The sequence below is a fragment of the Clytia hemisphaerica genome, unplaced genomic scaffold (genome assembly GCF_902728285.1).
Source record: "Clytia hemisphaerica strain Z4C2 unplaced genomic scaffold, Clytia hemisphaerica genome assembly, whole genome shotgun sequence".
NCBI classification, from domain to species: domain Eukaryota; kingdom Metazoa; phylum Cnidaria; class Hydrozoa; order Leptothecata; family Clytiidae; genus Clytia; species Clytia hemisphaerica.
The window spans coordinates 927,843-950,497 of NW_027103917.1; the positions used below are offsets into that span (position 1 = coordinate 927,843).

Below are 22,655 nucleotides of genomic sequence, written 5' to 3' on the forward strand. Positions count from 1 at the left end.
TGAAACTCATAGGCCGATCTCAATGAACAGTAAGTTGCATTAAAGAGTTAGATATCTGCAAGTTTGAACTGAATTTTCAATCGTCATCACACATCTTTGTTAGGAAATTACTAATTATCACAGGTAATCAGAAGGTCTTGGTACAAATACAAACATCCTCCACCTTAAATCGATCTTTGAAAATAATCCAAAATCAAAATTGATAAACGAAAACGATCATTCGTTTGACAATACACTCACGTTTGCAAACCAGTTTTATCTGTTCTGCATCCCAGATCCCGATAGAAGTGAGCGAAGCATTCACAGCCGTTTCATCAATCCCATAGAAAGTGTCATTGGTTTGTAATTTGGACATATCGTATATCACTGGAACACCCGAGCAATTACACGTTTTCTTGGGAGTATCACACATGTCTAAGAAGAGAAAGAATGTTACTTGGCACAAAGCACTTTTTGAATGGTTGAAGCTTGACCAGATACTGCACTTATTTGACCACTCTACACTCTTAGGCACTTAACACGTTAGGGGCCGTCCACATCGTACGTGCACACTAAGGGGAGGGGGTAGGGGTGTCTTCTCAAAAGCGTATGCTTGCGTATCAGGGGGAGGGGAGGGGCTGAATGAAAAAGTACGTACTTACCAGGGGGTATAGCTATTTGCGTACAGGGGGGGGGGTACTCGATTTTCGACATTTTAGTGCGTACGTACTATGTGGACGGCCCCTTAGCGAAAAGTAAAGAGAGAGAATAAAAGAAGAGGGTAAACTTATGTTATTTGAAAAGATACCAAGATGTCTCACCTGTACACGGGTGCTCATTGCAAAAACTTCTTTCAGCATCATGGTCAGTGCAATTATCTCCACCATGTTGTGGAGGAGGGTTAGTGCACGTTCGTGAGCGGTTTTGAAAGCCAACACCACAGGGTTTATCACATTCCGTCCAATTACTCCATTGACTCCAATTTCCATGGACTGAAATAAAAATAAATGGCCTACTTCAACAACAGTTCCATTTAGCCTATTTCACCTGTTGAGGGGTCATATTTTCTGTCCTAGGGGCCGTGCCACAGAAAATCTAAAAAAGTCTAAACGGTGTGAAGATTGCACAATGGGTGGTCCTCTTTCTGTAATTTTATCAGACATTTTTATGACTAAACTTCAAGAAGCAGTCGTCATCCATCATAAAAAGTTTTATGAGGGTGCCCAAGCGGTAACTCTGATCACGATGTCACGCAATTTTTTTCTCTTCAACCACGATAACGTAAAACAATAAAAAAGTTTGATAATCACGCATCCCTTTGAAAAAAGCCCAAATCACGCATCACGGCTAAAAAAATCTTTCAAATCATGATCACGTTTTGACCTCTGATCATGCAATCATGAAGAACAAATTTCCCTATCACGACATCAAACAAACCGCTTTGAGGGCCCCTTTTATAAACAGATTTAATAATAACACCAGGTGCTCACTGGGGCAAGGATGTGTATTGCAGGATTGGATATCGATGGGATCACCACTGCAAGGATCTCCTCCGTGTTGTGGAGGAGGGTTTGTGCAAGTTCTCGTTCTATTCTCTTCCCCTCCTCCGCAGGTGATGTTGCACGATTGCCATGATCCCCAGCCTGTCCATACACCGTGTACTGCAGATAAGAAAAATTCGATAAATGTTTTAACTAGGATAAAGGTACTATCTCAAAAGAACTTATTTTCACAGTAGTAAACTTCGGCGGAGGTCTACCTTTACTACAAGAAAACTGTATTCAAGTTAAAAAAAACCTAGACAATCTGGCAAATTACCATGAAAGATAGTTCCTCGAAAAACAACAATATCCTCACAATGCAGACACTAATTACTAAAGGTAAAAGTACGCAAATTATGCAAAAACAGTATATCGTATTACTTCGAATAAACACCCCTTCGAATGAAAAATCTCCTTCAAGTGAAATTTTTCAATAAACGCCGCCTCGAATAGACGCCTTCCTCCTAGTAGGGGCATTTTATTTGAAACAAGTAGCTGCAAAGGGAGTATTTTGAAATATATGTGCTCAAAGAAAAAGATATATGTAAAACAAGGTTCTCATTCACTTTATTTGACTAAAGATTATTTAATAAACGCCCGGGGCGAAGTAACACGGTATTGATAAAATAGTGGGACTTGTAATGATTCTCTAGGTATTCCCCATTTCTATACACCAGTAAATTTTATTAAAATTGGACTAGCTTCATAATCGAACTCATTATTATGGTTAACTTACTCGGGCAAGGATGTGTATTGCAGGTTTGTGAATCAGAAGCAGAACCTGAACATTGACTTCCACCATGATCAGGCGATGGACTGTCACAACTTCGTGAACGTGAATGTGTACCACCTGCACAGGACTCAGTGCACGTATTCCACGATGTCCAACTTCCCCATTGGCCATCAACTAAAAGAATGAAGAAATCAAGGATTTTCTACTTATAATTAATTTCGGTAAATTATACCCGAAGGGCGCATTTCAATGGTTTATGGTCCCTACTAGTATAATATTTACCGTGTACTGCAGAAAAAAATAATTCGATAAATCTTTTAACCAGGATAAAAGTACTACCTAAAAAGAACTTTTTTTCACGGTAGTAAACTTCGGCGGAGGTCTACCTCTACTTCAAGAAAACTATAATCAAATTAAAAAAAAACCTAGAAACAGGCAATCTGGCGAAGAAAAGGCTCGAAAAACAACAATATCCTCATAATGCAGACATTAATTACTAAAGGTAAAAATACGCAAATTATATAAAAACAGTATGCTGTATTACTTCGAATAAACTTCCCCTTCTTTTAAACGCCCCTTCGAATGAAGACCCCTGCTTCAAGTGAAACTTTTCAATAAAAGCCACCTCAAATAGACGCCTTCCTCCTAGTAGGGGTATTTTATTTGAAACAAGTAGCTGCGAAGGGAGAATTTTAAAATATATGTGCTCAAAGAAAAAGCAAATCGAACGTTTGCTTCCATAATGACGGAAATGACGTAACTTAACGAAACATGAAGAAGCTAGAAGCTGAATGGACGCATTAAATTTATCATTGATTAATGATGGGGGAGACGGAAGAGGAGAAAGGAAAAAAGAAAAAGAAAGTTCCGGTTGCAAAAATCAGTCTTAGTGACAATTGAATCATTCTTGGCCATTGTGATCAAGAATGTTTTTGAATGAAAAACAATGAAAATCTGCAAAAACGGTGATTTCTGGCATTTTTGGCCGGAAAAAATTTTCTCAAAAATCGAACTCGGCCATGTTTTGGGCATAATACACATTGCACATTTCACACGTTGAATTCGCTTACCAGGGCAAGGTGCATCATTGCACGATTGCGATTCGGTGGAAGGCCCATTACACGAACCCCCAGGAAGAGGTGTAGGGTTATCGCAATCACGTGACCGAGATTCCGTGCCTGATCCACACGCGGTTGAACAAGATCCCCAACTACCCCACGCACTCCATCCACCGTCCACTGGAAAGAAGACACAAGAGAAAATTAAAAAACCATAATAAAAATCATGGTCTCAACAACAATCTGACATAGTCGAACGCGCGCACCGCACTGGGCTTGTTATTCGAAAGGCCAATTGTAACATTTTAAATATTTAGTATTAGGTAGCAAAAATCAAAATTTTTGAAAAATGCAAAAAAGCACCCCTAGATATTCACCCAAGGAACAAGTGTGCAAAATTTCAGCCAAATCGAAAAATTTTTGAAGTCTCCAGGCTGCCCCAAAGTTTTAGCCTCGTTTTGGCGAAAAATTCGTCCCCAGGCCCCAAAAATCAACGGAAAATGTACGTACGCAGAGAAAAGTTTTTTTCATAGCCCTTTTTATGTATGAAATAAAGGTATGAACCAAACGATTTGAATTTGAAATTTTCTTCACTGAGGGGGGGGGGTGAATGAAAAAGTACGTACTTACCAGGAGGGGGTATAGCCATTTGCATACAGGGGGGAGGGGGTATCCGATTTTCGACATTTTAGTGCGTACGTACTATGTGGACGGCCCCCTACAAAGAAGAATTCAATCAAGCTCTTTGATAATATCGCATATCTTTCTTAACGCACGCATGAACATAAAAAAATCTTAGAAATTACGTAAAACGCATCTGCACAACATTGAGTGCGATGTAATTTTCCTCGGTCAAGCATTATAGTAATCCTAGGGCGCTTAAAATTGAATTGAAATGAGTATACTTACATATCTCAGCATAATCTAATTGAGTTGGATTTACATAGCAAGGTTCGTGGTAAACGCTTGATCTGGAATTCAACAACGAAGTTAGGCAAACATTATCCGAAAGGTTGATTTCGAACGAAGCACATACGTAACTAGTGACTTGTTCACAATGAGATTTACACAAATCAAATGTCATTGAAACAAGAGATTCTCTATTGTTACCCGCGATACAAGCTTTTCTTTTGGCAGACCATGTCACACCTGAAAAAAGAGTGAGATTGTCAGAGATAACGGATGTTGAAAACTAAAAGAAAGGAAACTTTTGAGAGAACCAAAATTTAGTGAAAAATCTAAACTTGACTAAACCGAAGCCTTCAAAAGAGTATTCCTTTTACAATTACGGTTTGAAGTCGATGAACCCAAAAAAGCAAGCCAGCTTGAATTTCCTCCAAAAATAAAGTTTTGTAGTAATGAATTCTTCAAAAGAGAATTACCTTCAGATAAGTTTAAGAATACCAAACTATTCAACACAACTAGCCAAATAGCAAACATCTCTTTACCATGAATTTTCTTGAACCTCTAAGCTGCTGTTAGCATTACAACAATTTGTTTAATGGGTATGGAACTCTGTCGAGGCCGAAACTTTTAAAATAAAAATAAATTTCAAAATGAACCAGAAGCAGCTTCTATTATTAAATCTTTTACTCAAGATGTATGGAAGAATTGATTTATTTAATCAAATCGACATTGAAATGCAAAAGACGAAAAAGAGAAAATACAAGGAAACCTGATGACTAGCATTCTATGATGATTCGGATGCTCCTTTAACATTCTGGCATCGTTGTGAACGGTCAACTTGACATCAGTTGCTTATGGATTTCGTCATAACAAGTTCCATAGTATCGACCTTCCCGGTCTATCATCAATAGACTCTTATAATTGAATATCTTTCAAAATGATTCCACCGGTTAAAAGACATGCGGGGAGAAATCAATACCGCTTATGATGGACAACATATATGATCTTGTTATTAAATGAAATACTTATTTGTCATTTCCTTCCAATCAAATCAGCATGGAAATTGAAATCAATAATTTGTTGCTTGGTGCAATCTTCCGCAATTCCATACCCTTTTAATAAATTCTTTACTGGTTCACATGTAAGAGTAATGTAACTACAGATTTGGACGTTTTTTACAATATCGCAGAACACAACACCACCTTCTATACGACAGTGCTAAAAAAGATGATTAACGACAAAGGGAAAAAATAAAAATTGACCATGATGTACATGGTTTTAATGAAAAATTCTCAAAGAACTGTAGGCCGACGACTTGTATGTTACGTAATTTACAATATTTTGGACAAAAAAGAATATTTTTCGGTTAGTTCCATGGCGTTCTATAAATCTAGATTAGAACGCCATGGATAGTTCCGATTTATGAGTAAAATATTTTTTCATTGATCCATTGATGATATACCAAATAGTCAATATTCATTAAAACCATAGAGATTCTGTTATGTTCTTTAAGGTATATTTCTTGAGGAGCTTTCTTTAGGGAGCTTTGACATTGTAATCCATATTTTTATAACCATGGATAAAATTTACGATAAGTTAAAACTACTGGAAATGATTCAGAGAAACCTTTTTCTGGAGTTTATAGATTGAATTTCGAAATTCGATTCATTAATAAGAATGGCTAAAACCCTTGGGAAGCATATAAAACTGGTGGTACCTCAGTAGAGCCGAGCGATTTCTTTACCTGGCTAATCAACAGAAATTCTCAAAATGTTGGGAATTACTATTTTGCTTACTCATAAAAATGAAGGAAACTTGCTTTACGCCGGTTTTTGGTATTCCGGTGACTTTTAAGGCTTCCGGGTTAGCAAAGCTTTAGGTATAATCGTAAAATACATTTTCCCGTAAAGAAATAATCAAATAAAATTAAAAAATGTCACTGAAATGCAAAAAAACCGCCATTTCCGACATGTCTCCTGTTCTAAAGATCTCTTTTCGACACATGGCAGAAATAATACACATCTGTTTACAAAAACATAAGAAAACTAATGAAGTTAATCCCACAAAACTATTTTATTCCGCACATTTACAGATCTGGAGACCCGGAATTTTTTTCTTCGTATTTTCACATTTCTGGAATTAGTATCAGCTTATTTGTGCAAAAGCAAGGTCATGAAAATCTGTCGAGTGTAACTGGAAACATTGAAAAACCCGTTTTATATCGGCTTTTGAGACTGTTCCGGCAATTTTCAAGGAGTCCCGGGTTGAAAAGTGATTGCTTTCGATATTAAATGATGCTAAGTTTTGGGCTAATGGGAACATCTCGAAAATATCCCGAAGAACCTCTTAGAACATTTCTGATCGTGAAAAGCACAATAACGAACGAGTGGAAGGACGGACACACAACGTTCAATTTATAGGACCTACGGGTGGGTCCAAAAGGCGTACTGTATAACCAGGACCCAGACCGGACCCTAGACCTGAAGAAAACCCTGACCTCGGACCTTTACGAAAACCTGGACCACTCGTAAATTTTCGACACGGACCCCCCTCAAATTTTCGAAAAAAACGGATCCCTCTCAAATTTTCGAGAAAACAATGACCCCCTCAAATTTTCGAGAAAATACGGACCCCAAACTTTGGCGAAAACACGGCCCCCCTCAAATTTTTGCAAAAACTCGAATCCCAACTTTGACGAAAACACGGACTCACTCAAATTTCGGTGAAAACACGAACCCCTTCGTAAATTTCCGAGAAAACTGGAATCCATATTTTCATAAACATTTTCCATATAAACAGTTCAAAATTTGCAACCCGAATTCCTTGATATCAAATGGCTGTGTTTGAATAGAATGAATCAAATTCTTCCATCGGATATTTCCGTCAAATTATCTAATCATCTAGTCTATCTAAATCTCATTTTAAGCCTCAATTTATCCTATTTATATTCTTAAACTTCGACTTGTTCTATCTCTTTGACTTCGAATTTTTAAGTCGGAACATTGATTCGGCTTAAAGTGTGAAAGTTTTCTTTGTAATATTTTGTCTAAGAAAGCTCAAAAAGCTTAAAAAACCCTTTAAATCCCTTGATTAGATCCACTTCTATACTATCCTATAATTTAGCGAGAACAGATTTCCTTGGGATTATATGCTAGAGGGAAGAAGCTAAGTTTCCATGTTTTCTCGAAAATTTGAGGGGGGTAGTGTTTCTCAAAAATTTACGAGGGGTCCAGGTTTTCGTAAAGGTCCGGGGTCCGAGTTTTCTTAGGGTCCAGGGTCCGGTCCGGGTCCTGGTTGTACAGTACGCCGGTCCAAAATGAAGTTGAGGGTGACAATTTTGACCCTATCAGTCTTTGACTGTTGCTTTTGTTGCCGTTAACGCTTTTTAAACCAGGATATATTTTGAGTTTGATATAGGACCAAGGGGTATATAAAACAACCATGAATAACTTTTCATGGTAGAAACCCATAAAAAATGTCAAATTGATCCTATCAACATTTGAAGTCATGTTGACCAATATTTCAGCAATTTTGGGTTTTAAAAGATTTTGCAATTTTTACGCGATCGTTTATTGACCAATCAATGTTCACGAAACCTGACTTGGTGGGTGCAGCAAATTTAAATTATACATTATCTCTAAAAGTTTTCCAAGAGCTGTAAAAAGTAAAGTACCAGGGTGGTGTAAACAGTGTAAAAGGTAAAGAGAACTGAGGAGGGTGTAAAACCCCACCCTTGTCGTCTACATAAACCACGCACCCATTTTTTGCAAAGTACACTCCCATATTCCTGGTCAGGACCCAATTTGAGTAAATTCTGAGGAGGGTGTAAAACCCCACCCTTGTCGTCTACATAAACCACGCACCCATTTTTTGCAAAGTACACTCCCATATTCCTGGTCAGGACCCAATTTGAGTAAATTCTTAAATATTAGGGTATAAAACTTGGCAAAAAGTACATAAGCGTTGATTCGTCACGAGAAAGAGAAAGAAAGGGAAATATATTGATATATACTTTACATACCATGTTTGCAAGATCAAAGATTCGGTAATAAAAAACACTTTTAGCATAGATGGAAGATTTAAAATGCATTCCATTTCCATTATTGGCTTATTAATAAAGGATTAAGAGATCTCAAAGCAAAAGTTCAAGAGGATGTTCTCAAAAAAATGGACAATCTTTCTATTGAATGATGCTCTTTCTGAAAATCGAGTTATGAGGTATGTGTTGTTGATAGCTTTGAAAAAAAGGATTGATTTTGTGAGCTATTGGAAACACAAGACTTGATTTAAACACGCCGATAATGCTTTAAAGTATTTTCGATACAGATCTTTTTGAGCTCAATGGCACTGTTTAGCAAATGTCATCGTTTGGCAAGGTTTATCATTTTCATAAGAAGATTTTCGAGTTAAAAAATAGTGCATTAACTTGAATCTTTTTTCACAAATAAGTTTTCAAGTTAGCTTCATCGGATATATTTATACAAAAAGTTAAAAGTTCGCGTTAAACGCAAAAATTTTTTGTGTAGAGAAAAATCCGAGTTAACTATGTTGAAAAGTTGAACAATTATTTTGCAACCTTTTGGAAAACATCAGCTCGTTGATCAGCTTCACAATTTCAAAAGATAATTCTAAATTAATATGGAATATTCAAAAAGCAACCGGAGGGAACATAATTTGAAGAATTTGCCAAATAATCCGTCTGTGTAAAAAGGTATGTGTGAGTCCCATAAGGGTCCCATTTTTACACCTTGGAAACTCTCTCTAAGGGTTACAAACAAGCAATTCACTACTCTGAAAGGTTCCAAAATTCCCAAAAATCGAAATTTCCCTCTATCATTCGTGATTTTCAAAAATTTGGACCAAAATTGAGTGAAAATCGACAAAGATTTTTGGCCAAAGGGTCCCAAAACGTCAAAAAATTTTCTTTCTAGGGGTTCTATTTTCGATTTTTGGCTCGGACATATATTCGTCACCTCGCAAATCTAGCATCCCCCCGAAACGAGATTGCAAAAATCATTCAACTGATTATTTCTCATTTGCAGGTTAAATCCCATCCAATTCTTTTTGTAAATACACACTTTTCTTTTTGAGATGCCTTGGAGTTTTTACAAGATACTTCAGTGATAGGGATGACACGTTCTTTAGAAAAAGTAATAAGATTCTTTTATTACATCTTAACGACCACACAAATCAAATAAGAGCTAGTAAAAACTCCAGCTTGTCCCTTCTTTTTAAGAATTAGTGCTTACAAGAACATCAGGGTGAAAAATCGACTAAACGTTAAGAACATCTTAGGATAACCTGAGGATGTACTCTCTGTAATTCGAATATTTCTCGGTGGCTAACTCAAAAGATTTTTTTGCGAAAAAGAAAATCGAGTTAGAGTTGAGTGCGATACTTTTGATTTAAGTAACTCGAAAACTCCCATCTCGAAAATTGTTAACTCGAGGTTTTCTAACTCGATTATTCCAGAAAAAAAGTTGATATTGAAAAAAAAAATTCATCCAAAAGAATCTTAAATTGTAGACAGTTTTCAGACAACAAAAGTTATATTAGAGTCATATTAGAGGTAACAGCAAGTATTCATTGGTGTTTCAATAAAATTATCTATCTTTAAAGAATTTTCGAACGAGGAACGCTCGCAATGGCAGCAAAATTGGAAGATGCGCACAAGAATTTTGAATTTACTTGCTACCCCAAGTGGCCTCCACACAAGTTTTATTCCACAAAATACATTGGCACCAGATTGCGTCATTGCTTCTTTTTATTAAATTCAATGACATAAAATGCTTTTGCTTGAGATATTTAAATGTTGACAAAAATGTTAAAGCTCAGCTGGATGTTAAAGTTTCCGGTTTTAAGAAAGACTTTTGAAACATTGTTTCCAAATTCAACGTTGTACTTTCCTTAATGAGAGTCAGGGGGTGTATTCATCTTGTGATTAACCATAATTAGAAAAATAAACACTATTTCTTTAAGCAACAAGCAGGTGAAAGAGACATTGGCGAGGCAGTTAATGGGAAATACCTGTTCTCCTCTTCTAGGTTGTAAACATCATAATCATAATTTGATCCTGGCAAAACTATGTCGAATTAACACAAGCGTTCCTAAAAGGGAAGACAGCTGAATGGTAGTAGTATATGTAGCCGATTAATGACAAAATATGAATTGAGAAATTCATGAAAACATGAGCCAAAAGCCGATAAGTAGTACAATGAGTTGAGAGAAAAAACAAATCGATTTTTAATTCCATGATTATAAAAATCAGATCGTGTCTGTGGAACAGGCCTTCGTAGTAAGAACATGTTTTCCTAGGCATCAACCATGACATTACTGACATTTTTGTCAAGACTTAGCCATACTTATGCCATATTATTGACAATCTGATAACGTGAGCTTGAATATTTTGCCTTCAATCTAAAAGTGAAGGAGTTTGCCAAATCATCACATTGTCAAAAATCCCTTTTTGTATTGGGATAGTGAAATAGGTTTCTAATGAAAAAGTTGCACACGGTGAAGCTTACAAGAATGAATATGAACCAGGGAAGGGGGTTGCTTTCCCTATTCATCATCTTTCCAATAGCTTGATAAGACGAGGTTACAGATTTAAGAAAGAAAGCTTACTTTTTATTCTATTGATTGCTTTATGTTGTCTCATCTTATTATTACTTGACAGCGTGACGATGTTCAATTAGCAAAGTACTTTCAAAAAAATGTTTCTTATCAGAAAAATGGCTGGCGCTGTCCCGTCTAAATAAGAGAACAGTTGTCGTTTTATGAAAGATTTTTTCCACTATGAAAGATAGTGATTTTTATATGGTGTTAAAGGTGATGAGATGCTTGGTCAACTTTACTTGGTTGTAGTTGAGTTGGAATCGTGTTTTGATGGTGCAACGGAACAGATGTTCATACGAATTTGCATGTTTTATATTTCGTCATGAATATATCAATTCGTTCTTAAAGAGAGATGCTAGAATTTTAAGCATACGTTTTAACATTTCACATTCTTTTTTGTTGTTGAAATAACCTATAAATCTTGTGTAGAGTTAAGTCTTGTCTTAGCCCCCAAATTAAGGCCTGAGTATCACTGTTTCACTTTGTAAGCCAACTGACGACATCCTTCTTTATTGTCATTTTGTGTTCCTTTTCAAAAATTTTGTAATTCGGAAGAAAGTCGAAAGAAAAACATTCAGTTCGGTTGAAATGTATGGTCTGTGCTTATGGAATGGTGAAACGATATTTGATGATACTTAGTACTAGCAGCAAAACTTTGCTTTATTTCTGCCGATTAGTTTTTGAACGAATTTAGATGGTTGAATTTTCTTTATTCGTTAATTTGTGGGCCAGTTATTATAGCTGTTAAAGTTCCTACTTGACAAGATAGAAAGGAGTCTTTTTATTATTGGTTGATCGTAATTGGCCGTCGACTATCCACTAACTCTCGATCGCAATTAACTCTCTTCTCTATCCGAGTATACCAACTATAAAGTTGGGTTTTTTTCATTAATCGTATTGGTTTATATAGTGGAATATAGAATTGTGTGTGTATTCATATAAAACAGGCTGGCTCTTCAAAAATGGTACTGAAGTGGTTGTTATCAAGTTTCGTTATTTCGAGGAGTTTTAGCGGAGAGAGATATATAGAGAGAGACAAGAGGTTTACTATGAAAACAAACACAATCTATTAACGCAATTTGGTTGATGGAGTCTAAAAACGATTTGCTTTTTTATTTGGGTAAAACAGTGAAACATGTACGGTCTGGAGTTTAGTAAAAATTATGAAAGTTTCTGTACGGCTGATGAAAGATATCTGATTAACTGTTTTTATCATTTTCACCTGTAATTTATCTTTTATATACCGTCATGCAGCGCGTTGTACAGAAGTAGAATTTGACTACAGTTTCGAGAGAATAAGTTTATAATAATATACGCATACATATACAAAGTGTACTTTTACTGAAGCTACTTGGCAAACTATTTTGCCATTAACCCATCACCTTCTTGTCTTCCAGATAGTAAACAAAAACAAACAGAAACAACTCCATCTGTCAAAACCGCTACCTCCAGGATGCATCCAGCCATCCAACTACTCTTCGTCACTCTCCTACCATACCTTGCTCTAGCCACAGTCGAATATGATAGGGATGGAGGCTACATCATTGGTGCCATCTTACCATTAACTATAAATGGCCCAGATGGAAAATGCTCTACTCTGAATCCTGAAGGTAAAGATTCAATTTAATGATTGATTAACAATTTGTGAGTAAATAAAAGCTTTTGCTGCCTTTTGGTTCTACATAATGAACAACGATCATAACATGGCAAGTAGAATAATGTGTCAGTCTCAGTATTCAGTGTCACAAGCATTTTCCAAATTTCGTGGCCATTGCAGAACAAGCTGAAACCAGTAAAACCAGCGAAAAAAATCCACAAGAGTTTCCTTTGTTAATATGCCCTGCAAACTCTTTGAAATCCATGAAAGATTCCACAATCTTTATGGTGGGCTAACTTTTTTCCTGCGGTAACTTCCTTACCAAAGCCTCAGTTGCTTCATTACCAAACCCTCAGTAACTTCCTTTCTAAACCATCAATTGCTTTCTTACTAAAGCCTCAGTTAATTCCTTTAAATTATACTAACGCAATCAATTCAGGTGCTGCACACGCGGAAGCCATCAAACTCGCAGTGGATCAGATTTCTGCATCCTCCAGATTCACCAGTCTCATTTCGTCCACCAGTATTGGATACAACATACGTGATAGTTGTAGTGATTCAGTGGTCGAACGGAAAGTCATCTACGAATTCAACAAAGCCGCACTGGCATACGCAACAAACAACTCTGCACCCAAACCTGTGGATATCGTCTTATCAGCTTTCAATCTGGATTCTGTGAACTCATTGAATTTATTGAATGTCGAATCCATCCCACAAATCAGCTACTCAAAGGTAAACTATACTTGTGCAAAGCCAACAGTATCCTCCACTTTGTGTTGTAAGCATGCAAGAAAATCGGGCTGGAGCTCAATTATGTACCAGCCTAATTGTGCTTTAAAAAAGAAGAAACTATTATGGATATATTCTCACGGCAAGTACTGTGGATCTACCTGATACAAAGAACAAGTGTGCTAATGTACTTATCTTGACATATCTCATAGACCGTTACGGGTTAAACGTACTTTTCTTGACATATCTCATGGACCTTTACGGGTTAAATGTAAATAAGAGGAACGGTTATTCTTTCCTTATTACTTACAACTTTCTCTCTTCATAACAGGATAACGCTAAATTGATGCAAGTAACCAGTGCACAAGGATTAGCAGTCCAAAACTTGATCAGTGTTTACCCTGAGAATACAATGGCTGTACAAGTGGTGATCGACCTTATCAACGAATTAAACTTACAATACGTTCACGCTATCTTCTCCGATGACTACCAGGGAAAACAAGCATCCAAATTGTTGACCGATTCTTTGAAAACCAGCCAGAACTGTGCTGATGTTTACAATCTAGATGACAGCAATATGGACTCTACCATTGCTACAATGAAATCAAAACCCTTGATCAAAGTGATTGTTATGCATTGCGCAAAAGACGTCGAGAAAAAATTTTACCAAAAACTTATAGATGAGGATATGTCCGATTATATCATTTTTTCCACTCAAGACTGGAGCAAAGAAGGGGATTCCCTGGTACCATACAGCGACGTTACTCAAGGAATGATCTACATTCACCCAGACAGGGATACCCTCAATTTTGAGGGTCGCATTGGAAGTGTGACCAGACCTTACACCAATTCACCATGGTTGAAAGCTTTATATGACAGTTATGGCGGCAACACACAAGCTGAGGATAAGGTCAAAAGTGAAGTCTCCAAAGCCTCGTCGTCAGCCATTTACAGTTATGAATCCATCTACACTATTGCTGAAGGATTACTCAAAGGACGTGATTTGTTAGAGAAAGTCAAAGGTCTTGAACTAGTCATCGAATATCTTGGACGAAATGATTTGAGATTCAATGATCACTTGATCGCTGAGGGTACAAGGTACGTCTTGAAGAATGTCAAGAAATCATCTTCACAAGGTGTTTTTGTTGGATCATGGGAGAACCAACCGAACAGAGAACCATTGAGGTTGAGCAAACAAAACATCGAGTGGAAGAACGGTAGCAAAGAAACACCAGTCTCATCGTGCAGTGAGACATGTGCATTGGGTTTTTACCGAGAATTCACAAATGATGTCATCAAATGTTGTTGGGATTGTAAAGCTTGTCCGAACGGCACCTTCAGCAACATCACCAACTCGAACACTTGTTTGACACCATGTGAAGGTTGTGTTGCAAAGCCAGACAAAACAGGTGAGCGAATCATCCATGACTTCCATATTGATTCGGGAACATTATATAGATATACTGAAACTTCATCTATATATTTAAAATTGAAAGTGCAATTAGGGAGTTTAAAATGCACCTAACTCCTTCTCGTTTACTGAAAAAAGACCGCGGCAAGATTTTTCAAAATTATAATAAAAAACCACCCGAGGGAGGAGTGGTATAGGCTAGAAGTTTATACTGAAGACATTGTTTTTTGATACGAAGATAATTTCATTTTGAAGTAATTACCTTTTTTTCATAGGATACGTCAAGTACGAAGTTCAAAATTTCAAATGGTTTGGTCCAAAAGGCTCCTTCTTAATCTTCTTGATCGTCCTCGCCTCTTGCTTCATCTTGCTGGCTCTTGGTATCATCAGCCAAAACTCTGATCACGAACTCATCCAATTATCTGGCTACAATCTTCTGTGCTTGTATCTGATTGGTTGTTTATTGTTAACCCTTGCACCAATCCCATTGCTTGTTACACCGACAGTGAGTTCGTGTAATGGTTACATCGCAGTCATGAACATCGGGTTGACGGTCATTTTTGCAGTGATGATGACGCGAACAAGTTACGTCAACGACTTCTATGATGAAAACGGTAAGAAGGGAAGTTTGTTTAACGACTCTTTGGAATTTCTTCATGTAAAAGATTCAAAAGACAAATCTCTATCCACACTTCTTTTTATTACTCCACAGTGCCTAAAAAGGGAGTTGAATAAATGGAGGGAAGGAGTCGTATTAGAAAGGTTCAAACTTTCATTGTACTTAAGAAGCATTTTTATATTGGGGGGGGGGGGCTGAAGTTTAGTGACACCACCATGGTTTGGCCCGAGGGGAAAAATTTTGAAAATTTGAGCTCTAGATTGCTTGAAAATGCACTCAAAATAAAATATTTTCGAGAAAAAACAACATAAAAATCAATCTTTAACATAAGATGTGTTTTAAAAGATATTATTAGCCCCCCTTGCACCCCCAGTTGCTACGGCACTGATTAAGAAACGAGGAAGGACCTTTATTCCTTAGTCACCTGAGAGTAGCTATCAGCTAATCAAATTTCTTATCAAAAGATACTATGTAAGAAGTACTTTAAGAACATCACTTCGTTGTTTCTTACCACAGGACAAGTTGTGAAAGGTGGTTTAGGAAAACATCCACGTTTCATTATCATCATGACACTCATCTTCATCCAAGCTCTCATCCTCATCATCGTCAACAACCTGTACCCACCGCAAACAATGCACAGCGCCACCGATAATTACGCCGTAAAATACGCCGAATGTTCCAGCTGGGCTTCCTGGGGATTCTGGGTAGCTTTCTCCTTCAACATTGCTTTATCGTTGATCGGTAACTTCATGTCGTGCTCTTCCACCAAGATGGAGGACATCTGTGAAGAACTTAAATGGTTGCTTATCACTTATTTGATCTTCTACATGAATGGTTTAGCTGAAGTTATCATCTTCTACCGTGTCCGAAACGAGCAATTAGCTGTCGGACAAGCAGTCATGTGCATTCTCATGGCCATGTCTTTCTATTTTTTCTTCATCTGGCCCAAAGTATGGTACGTTTTGTTCAAATCTAAAGATGGGAAGATTCAGCGATCACCAGAACCCATTCCCCAAGACGACGATCACATGACTACAGCCATCCATAGTTCAGACGCTTTCAAACAACATGGCGTTGTGCAGATGAGATTGAAACAAAATGACGCTGAAGCCTAAATAGAACGGATGGTGAACGAATAAATAATGTTCCTTGCTGGACATACTGAGTGCTTTCTAATGACGAAGCTCATAGATTGATGTTCAGAAGAATGACGAGGTCAGTTTAGGTCAAAGAAGACCACCACGTGAGAGAACATTAAACAAACAAGTAAACAAATGAACATACCTAACAATTACCGTCCAAACAACATCTTTTGGATTGTCTTTTAACGTTAATGTCTGAGTAATGTGTTCTTTTAGCTTTAACTGAAATAAAAAATTAATGTTGAGTTTTTTAGTGATTTGACCAGAGGGGGATTTCATGAAAAGATCCAAGGCAGTCCAAAGATTACAGTGTCAGAATATCTTTTCCATGAAGAATTGCCAGGTCAAGCTAATACAAGAAAAATTCTTAAAAACCATTCTAGAAAGACAATTCAAAAATAGTATGACGAAAGGAAAAAACTTTTAGGACATTTATACAAAAGATGAACATATTATACATATTTTTTTCCCAACAGAAATGAAAGTTTGTTCCAAAAGCTATGATCGCATTAATTTATAACCCTGTGTTTCAAATTTCTCAACATGACAAAGCTTTTCGAACAGACTTTAAAAGAATTTAAGAGAATTTTTGTAATATTTTTTACATTATAATAATTATAATTTTATTTACAAGATGTATAGTCCTTTTTATAGATAATGACTGTAACACTTTTAAACTCTCTCCTAATGTGCTTACGCGTTTAAACATTTAGTTTTCAAACTTTTTGTGATTTCATCTTGCAAATAACAACTTTTCTACCTCTTTTGATTGGAATTTATATTGTATTTATAGTGTGTTTGAAGAGAAAAGAAAATACAATTTAAAGAAAACCCATGTCCAAATCCTTACAGCCTCAATCGTCTGAAAACTTAAGGAACGATGTGAATTATCATAGTTTAATTGCCTTATCGGACCTTTTAACGCCAGCCCTTATTGACATTATTTTTCGGCTCTTGGCGTAATAAGGACCGGCGTTAAAAGGGCCAAAATTTTGCAAATTTTGATTAAAAGTGGCGTTAATTTTTTACCATTTTTCTCTGATTTTAAATGATTCGAAGATAAAAAATTATCCATTGTTTTACTCCATATCTAAAACTTCGCAAAAATCAGTGATTGTGAATAGAATTTTCAACAGATTACTATTGAAAAGTGATATTTTAATATAAATTAAAGCATAAATAGCGATTCTAACAAATTTTGGCGTTATTTACGGCCCTAATTGGCGTAAGCTCAAAATCAGGCTGTGGCGTAATGAGGGCCGGCGTAAAAAGGGCCGATAAGGTATATGAGGTTTGAAAATGCGCTAGACCTAAATTGAACTGAAGTGTTTTGATATTTACGGTGGTTGTTTTCCAACTCACTCGGTTACCTGGCAACAAGTCTTTCAAACTGTCAGAAAAATACTTGTTTGATTTGATTTGATTGGACGTAAAAATAAATAAATAATGTTTTTTCTTTTGATATGATAAAAATTTTGATAAGTTGTAATAGAATGCGAAAAATAAATCCCCGAAAAGCCCCCCTAATTCTACCGGGTGACCCACGAAAAAGTTCAGACATTTCTCGACGTCTTGAGGCCGAACAAATGTCCCAAAGTGCTTGGAATTTTGATATTTAGAAAGTAGATATCCTAACTTAAAATTTGAGCTATCACTTCTTAAATTTGACCAATTTGTTCTCTACTTATGAGCTTTTAAAGTCAAAATTCACTTTTCGGAAAGTGTAAAAAAAACACGTAAAAAAGAGGTATTAAATTTATGCAATCAATTAGAAAATCGCTTACAAATTGACTTATTTAACGAGTTTTATGACATTGATAATTAATAAAAACACCTTTAAAAGTAGTTTTTGTTTGAAACAAGACTAGTTTTTATAAAAATTGGCGCTTTTGTAGATTTTTCAGATTTTTTTCAAAAACTGTATATCAAAAACGTCTAAAAATACCAAATTTGATACCCCTTTTTTACGTGTTTTTTACACTTTCCGAAAAGTGAATTTTGACTTTAAAAGCTCATAAGTAGAGAACAAGTTGGTCAAATTTAAAAAGTGGTAGCTCAAATTTTAAGTTAGGATATCTACTTTCTAAATATCAAAACTCCAAGCACTTTGGGACATTTGTTCGGCCTCAGGATGTCGGGAAACGTCTGAACTTTTTCGTGGGTCACCCGGTATAATTAGTAATATTCTAAAAATAGCTAATAAAACTCTACTTTAATAAAACTATATGAAAAATACAAAATAATGTGTAAAAGTGTATGAAAAACGCTAAAAAATTAAATAACTCGAGGAGTAATAAAATAGTCTAAAGGTTTGGACTTATTGAACGAATGATAATTCATTCAATCGTTTCATTTCTTCTAAACACAAAAAATGTCAATACACATGTCGATACCATGAGAGAAAAATAAATTTCTCGCGCATAACTCTATACCAGCCCATCCGTACGTCGGCCGTAAAAGACACACAATACCAAGTACGCTTGATCCTTTTTAATCAATCCTCCTACATAAATGCAAAGTTTTTTTGTCGTTATCCTTCTTATTCCTGGCAAACAGGTGGATTGATATTCCCAATGATATCATATTCAATCAACACCACAATAGTAGTGAACAAACAATACAAAAACAAATAGACCAATCCGAGCACGCGATTCAAGCGCCATCTTGTGAACTGTAACAACAACGGTGTCAACACGATGATCAGTTGACACAGATTGACGTAGACAATGGAGCCACTGTTTAACTCGTACGGGTCATGCACAATACTACCGATCAACCAAACCAAACCAAGGTTGATGGTGATGTTAAAGACGTTGCTTCCGTAAATACTGTATACAGCTTTTGTTCCGTGACCAGCAATGGTTTGCAAAAATGTAGCCATTATCTCAGAGATGGACAAACCAGTAGCTAAGAAAGCAAATCCCATAACAGCATCGGGAACTTTCCAGGAATAACCGATCTCAGCAGCAATCCACACAAGAATATAGGTAAGACCAGCTACCCATACAGTAGCAGAAAGCAGGGTTAGCGGGTAGTACTTTCTCCAACTTGGCTTTCGACAATCAGGGATGGTAATGTAGAAAATACAAACTGCCGGCACACTGAAAGCCCATAGGATTTTAAAGTACCATTTATCTGGGATCTCAAAGGGCGATAAAGGTCCATCTATATACTGATCCATATCAAGTGTAGTGTAATAAGAGCCTTGGACCAGTTTTCTCTTAAGACGATGGGTCATTCGCTGAGTGTGTTGTGCAAATTTTGAAACATGACGTTGACTGTAGTCCTGTCGAGGGGTGTTGACCAGACAATCTCCTTCCGATGCATAACCTTCCTTGGCATCAGACAGGTAGGCTGGGTTGATGCTGCCATACCCACGTTCTGAATGATAACCTCTTTCAGAAAGGTAACCACCATCTGACGCATAGCCATACCCTCCAGCGGAAATGTAACCATCCTCAGTGCACAGTGATATACCATCTATTAAATAAGGAAAACCCAAATTAAAACATCAAAAATTTGAGTTAACCCTTCGAGTATCTTCCTATCTTTTTAATAGGAGGGGGCCCAAAAATCCCAAGATTGTCAAGTGCTATTTTAACCAGTGGTAGATATAGATAATTGGGATATGGATAATAATTGGTTCGGCCACTTGTCTGGCTTATATTTTACAGACCAGAAAGTAAACTTGACTAAAATCATGTATTGACTGTTTGAGTTGTTTGATTTGACTGAAATTTGTTCCTGAAGGCTAATTTGTTAAATGAAAGAGACTAGTAACAGAAAAAATTCGTTCCCATGAACATTTGGCACTTTGCAAACCGGTCTGTATAATTCAATCATGTTGAACACCAGCAGGAACCACTGGAGCTTTTGACTTGAAACTTTCACCAGTGATAGACATTGACAATGTAAGACAATGTGCAAAATTTCAATTTAATCACGAGCGGTGGCAATTTTACAGACCGGTCCATATTTTATACCCGAAATGCTCACTTTTAGTATAACCACTTTATCTGATTTTGCTGAAATTTTGGCTGCAAGCTTGGATTATCAATACATAGCACAAAATTTGACGTCAATAGCATTTTCAACAATCACTAGATACAGTATCCTAGGACCTCTTTGCCTCCCTCTCCAAGATTCTCGAAGGGTTAAGAAAATTCAACTTTTAAACATTTTCGAGTGCTTTTTAATGATACGACCTTGCAAATTACACTCTTGGGAGATGTATTGTGTTTTTTAGTCTAAGTCCAAGCTGGTTTTTGAAGTTAACTTTCAAAGGTTGTTTTAAATTTCCATTTAAAAGTTTTATTAAACCTTTTGGAGTGTTGCTCCACAAACATCCTAGCATTAAAATTTCCATTAAGAAATAATTTCGCGGATGACACTCTGATACCATCCTGAGAAATCCAGTAAATTTAATCCCTATATATAATGTCCATATTAAACTTTTTAGGAAGCGAAAACTTTCAAAAAGGGCGCTCACCATGTTCCATGTGTTCATTGTGCAGACTGAATGTGTCTTCATCCTTCAATGAAATATCCAAATTCAAATGATCACCAGATATATCATCTGAGTTTTCTTCAGGTATTGTCTGATCGACAACCACTTTCGAACTCCGCCTTTCAAACATCCTTTTACGCTCTTAAAAAAATAGAACCAAATTGATTTTTAATTAGTCTAAGGATTCAATATTCTGCACAGAAGATTCTGGAAGATCAGCCACTAAAATCTTTTAGACTTTTAGAAAGTCTCTCTATTGATATCGCAGGTACGATACTCCAGTATTATAGCCCACTTGCTCATCAAACTTTGAACTTAAAAGAACAAGGACACAGCAGGAGTAGGTGTTGACTGGAAACATCACTTGTGGCGCTAATTGCTTTTGAAGTCAATCATTGATAAACTTTGGACTATATCTTTCGATGGAATAAATTTCTTTGAAAAGTGTTTTCACATTAATGATATTCTAAGATCAAAGAATCACTCGTGTGAAAATGATAATTATAGCACAATTATTGAAGAAGTTGATTTTCTTCTTCTTCATTTCGATCTTCATTTTCCGATCTTTTTTGAGTTTTTTCTTTTTGATAATATTCCACTCCTGTTTTATCTTTTCAACAAACACAAAACCGCTAATTAATTCAAATTCTATCAACAATTATAGCCTTTTTTGTCTCCACTGCAAATTATATTGAGACAGACTTTAATTGATTTTGATATCAAGATAATGATTAGTTTGGGGTTGATGTAATCCAAGAAAGAACAGTAAGACAAGTTCATACCGATCATGGGAGTCTTTTCGATTTCTTGGTCAGCTTCTGCTTCATCGTCACCTGTTCGGTACATCAAAACCAACCGTCTCACACCACGCTCCACTTTATGGTTAAAGTTGATGATCAACAAATACAATAAATAAAACAGCACCAAGAACGTACACTCTTGCCACTTCAACTCGTGGTCATAAGTTGTCCATAGCAACACAGTAACAGTAAACAAATAAAAGATGTTGTCTCGCCATAGAGGATACCAACTTAACTTGACAGGATTTGGTAAGGTTAAGCCAACAACACCAAGCGTCAATAGGCTGTTTGCTGCACACGATCCAATGACCGTTGCAGCACCAAGGTTTTGTTTAGAAACGAACATCCCAATCAAGGATGCGAAAAACTCTGGTAAAAGCTGTCCACCCACTACCATTGTATTTCTTGCAGCTTCACTGGCAATACGAAAACTATCAGCCATCGTTTTGATGGCACCAATAACATAAGCTTGTATCAAAAGTGATAAAATACTGAAAATGTAAATAGCGACCACCCAGTGCACAGCTATAGCTCCTTTCATTCGATCTTCCTCAGAAAACAAGTCTTTAGGAAAATTATCAAGTGTTGGGCGAAAACATGTCTCATTTTGACCCAAGTGGTTGATTTGAGTGTCAAGTTGAGCATTGGCCGTATTGATTATTCCAAATTGAATTATTGATGATGCAAAATACTTTAACTTCATTTTTCATTCATTATTTTTTCTTTAAAAATAAAAAGAATCTATTAATGAGGGTCAATTAGTTTGATGTTTCAAAAAGTAGGGCTGGTCCAGCGCTAAAAAAATCAAAATTTAAAGAGGGGAAGAAAATATCAAAAGTATCAGTGTGAGGTATACCCTAAAAATAATTTAAAATTAAAGACATAATTAGACCTAAGACAAAAAAAAATTTGTCACACTACACTGATTATGCACAGTGTTAATTACAGATCGTGCAAATTTCAAGGCCGTTGAATACTTACCTAATAATATCCGTGTAATAAGGTATTTAAGTTGTTT

At 36.4% G+C, this 22,655-nt stretch overlaps 3 protein-coding genes across 3 annotated transcripts in view; 1 reads left to right on the top strand and 2 right to left on the bottom strand.

Moving 5' to 3' along the window:
* LOC136809345 (thrombospondin-2-like) overlaps window positions 1-4,764 on the bottom strand; it is a gene marked incomplete in the record, with an annotated part of 31,378 nt that extends 26,614 nt beyond the window's left edge. Inside the window, 7 exon segments of the mRNA XM_067065867.1 lie at window positions 251-414; window positions 801-971; window positions 1,470-1,640; window positions 2,257-2,427; window positions 3,324-3,491; window positions 4,221-4,460; window positions 4,694-4,764. Coding sequence (XP_066921968.1) covers window positions 251-414; window positions 801-971; window positions 1,470-1,640; window positions 2,257-2,427; window positions 3,324-3,491; window positions 4,221-4,460; window positions 4,694-4,751 — 1,143 coding nt within the window.
* A 7,469-nt stretch (window positions 4,765-12,233) lies between these two features.
* On the top strand, window positions 12,234-16,988 carry LOC136809346 (metabotropic glutamate receptor 7-like). The gene is made up of 5 exons (XM_067065868.1): window positions 12,234-12,442; window positions 12,869-13,161; window positions 13,490-14,567; window positions 14,845-15,183; window positions 15,705-16,988. The coding sequence occupies exons 1-5, from the start codon at window positions 12,286-12,288 to the stop codon at window positions 16,301-16,303; spliced, it is 2,466 nt and encodes an 821-aa protein (XP_066921969.1). The 5' UTR covers window positions 12,234-12,285; the 3' UTR covers window positions 16,304-16,988.
* A 1,802-nt stretch (window positions 16,989-18,790) lies between these two features.
* Window positions 18,791-22,359, bottom strand: LOC136809349 (sodium/potassium/calcium exchanger 3-like). Its single transcript, XM_067065869.1, has 3 exons — window positions 21,620-22,359; window positions 20,820-20,978; window positions 18,791-19,810 (listed from the first exon to the last, which is right to left on the bottom strand). The coding sequence occupies exons 1-3, from the start codon at window positions 22,338-22,340 to the stop codon at window positions 18,870-18,872; spliced, it is 1,821 nt and encodes a 606-aa protein (XP_066921970.1). The 5' UTR covers window positions 22,341-22,359; the 3' UTR covers window positions 18,791-18,869.
* Window positions 22,360-22,655: the final 296 nt, after the last annotated feature.

What these genes read in the sequence shown, in the direction of transcription:
- LOC136809346 (XM_067065868.1), top strand. Translation starts at nt 12,286, where the DNA reads ATGCATCCAGCCATCCAACTACTCTTCGTCACTCTCCTACCATACCTT. An exon ending in CTCTACTCTGAATCCTGAAG is followed by an intron (nt 12,443 to 12,868) that starts GTAAAGATTCAA and finishes CAATCAATTCAG; the next exon opens with GTGCTGCACACGCGGAAGCC. An exon ending in TGCAAAGCCAGACAAAACAG is followed by an intron (nt 14,568 to 14,844) that starts GTGAGCGAATCA and finishes TTTTTTTCATAG; the next exon opens with GATACGTCAAGTACGAAGTT.
- LOC136809349 (XM_067065869.1), bottom strand. Translation starts at nt 22,340, where the DNA reads ATGAAGTTAAAGTATTTTGCATCATCAATAATTCAATTTGGAATAATC. An exon ending in CGAAAAGACTCCCATGATCG is followed by an intron (nt 20,979 to 21,619) that starts GTATGAACTTGT and finishes TATTTTTTTAAG; the next exon opens with AGCGTAAAAGGATGTTTGAA. An exon ending in CAATGAACACATGGAACATG is followed by an intron (nt 19,811 to 20,819) that starts GTGAGCGCCCTT and finishes CTTATTTAATAG; the next exon opens with ATGGTATATCACTGTGCACT.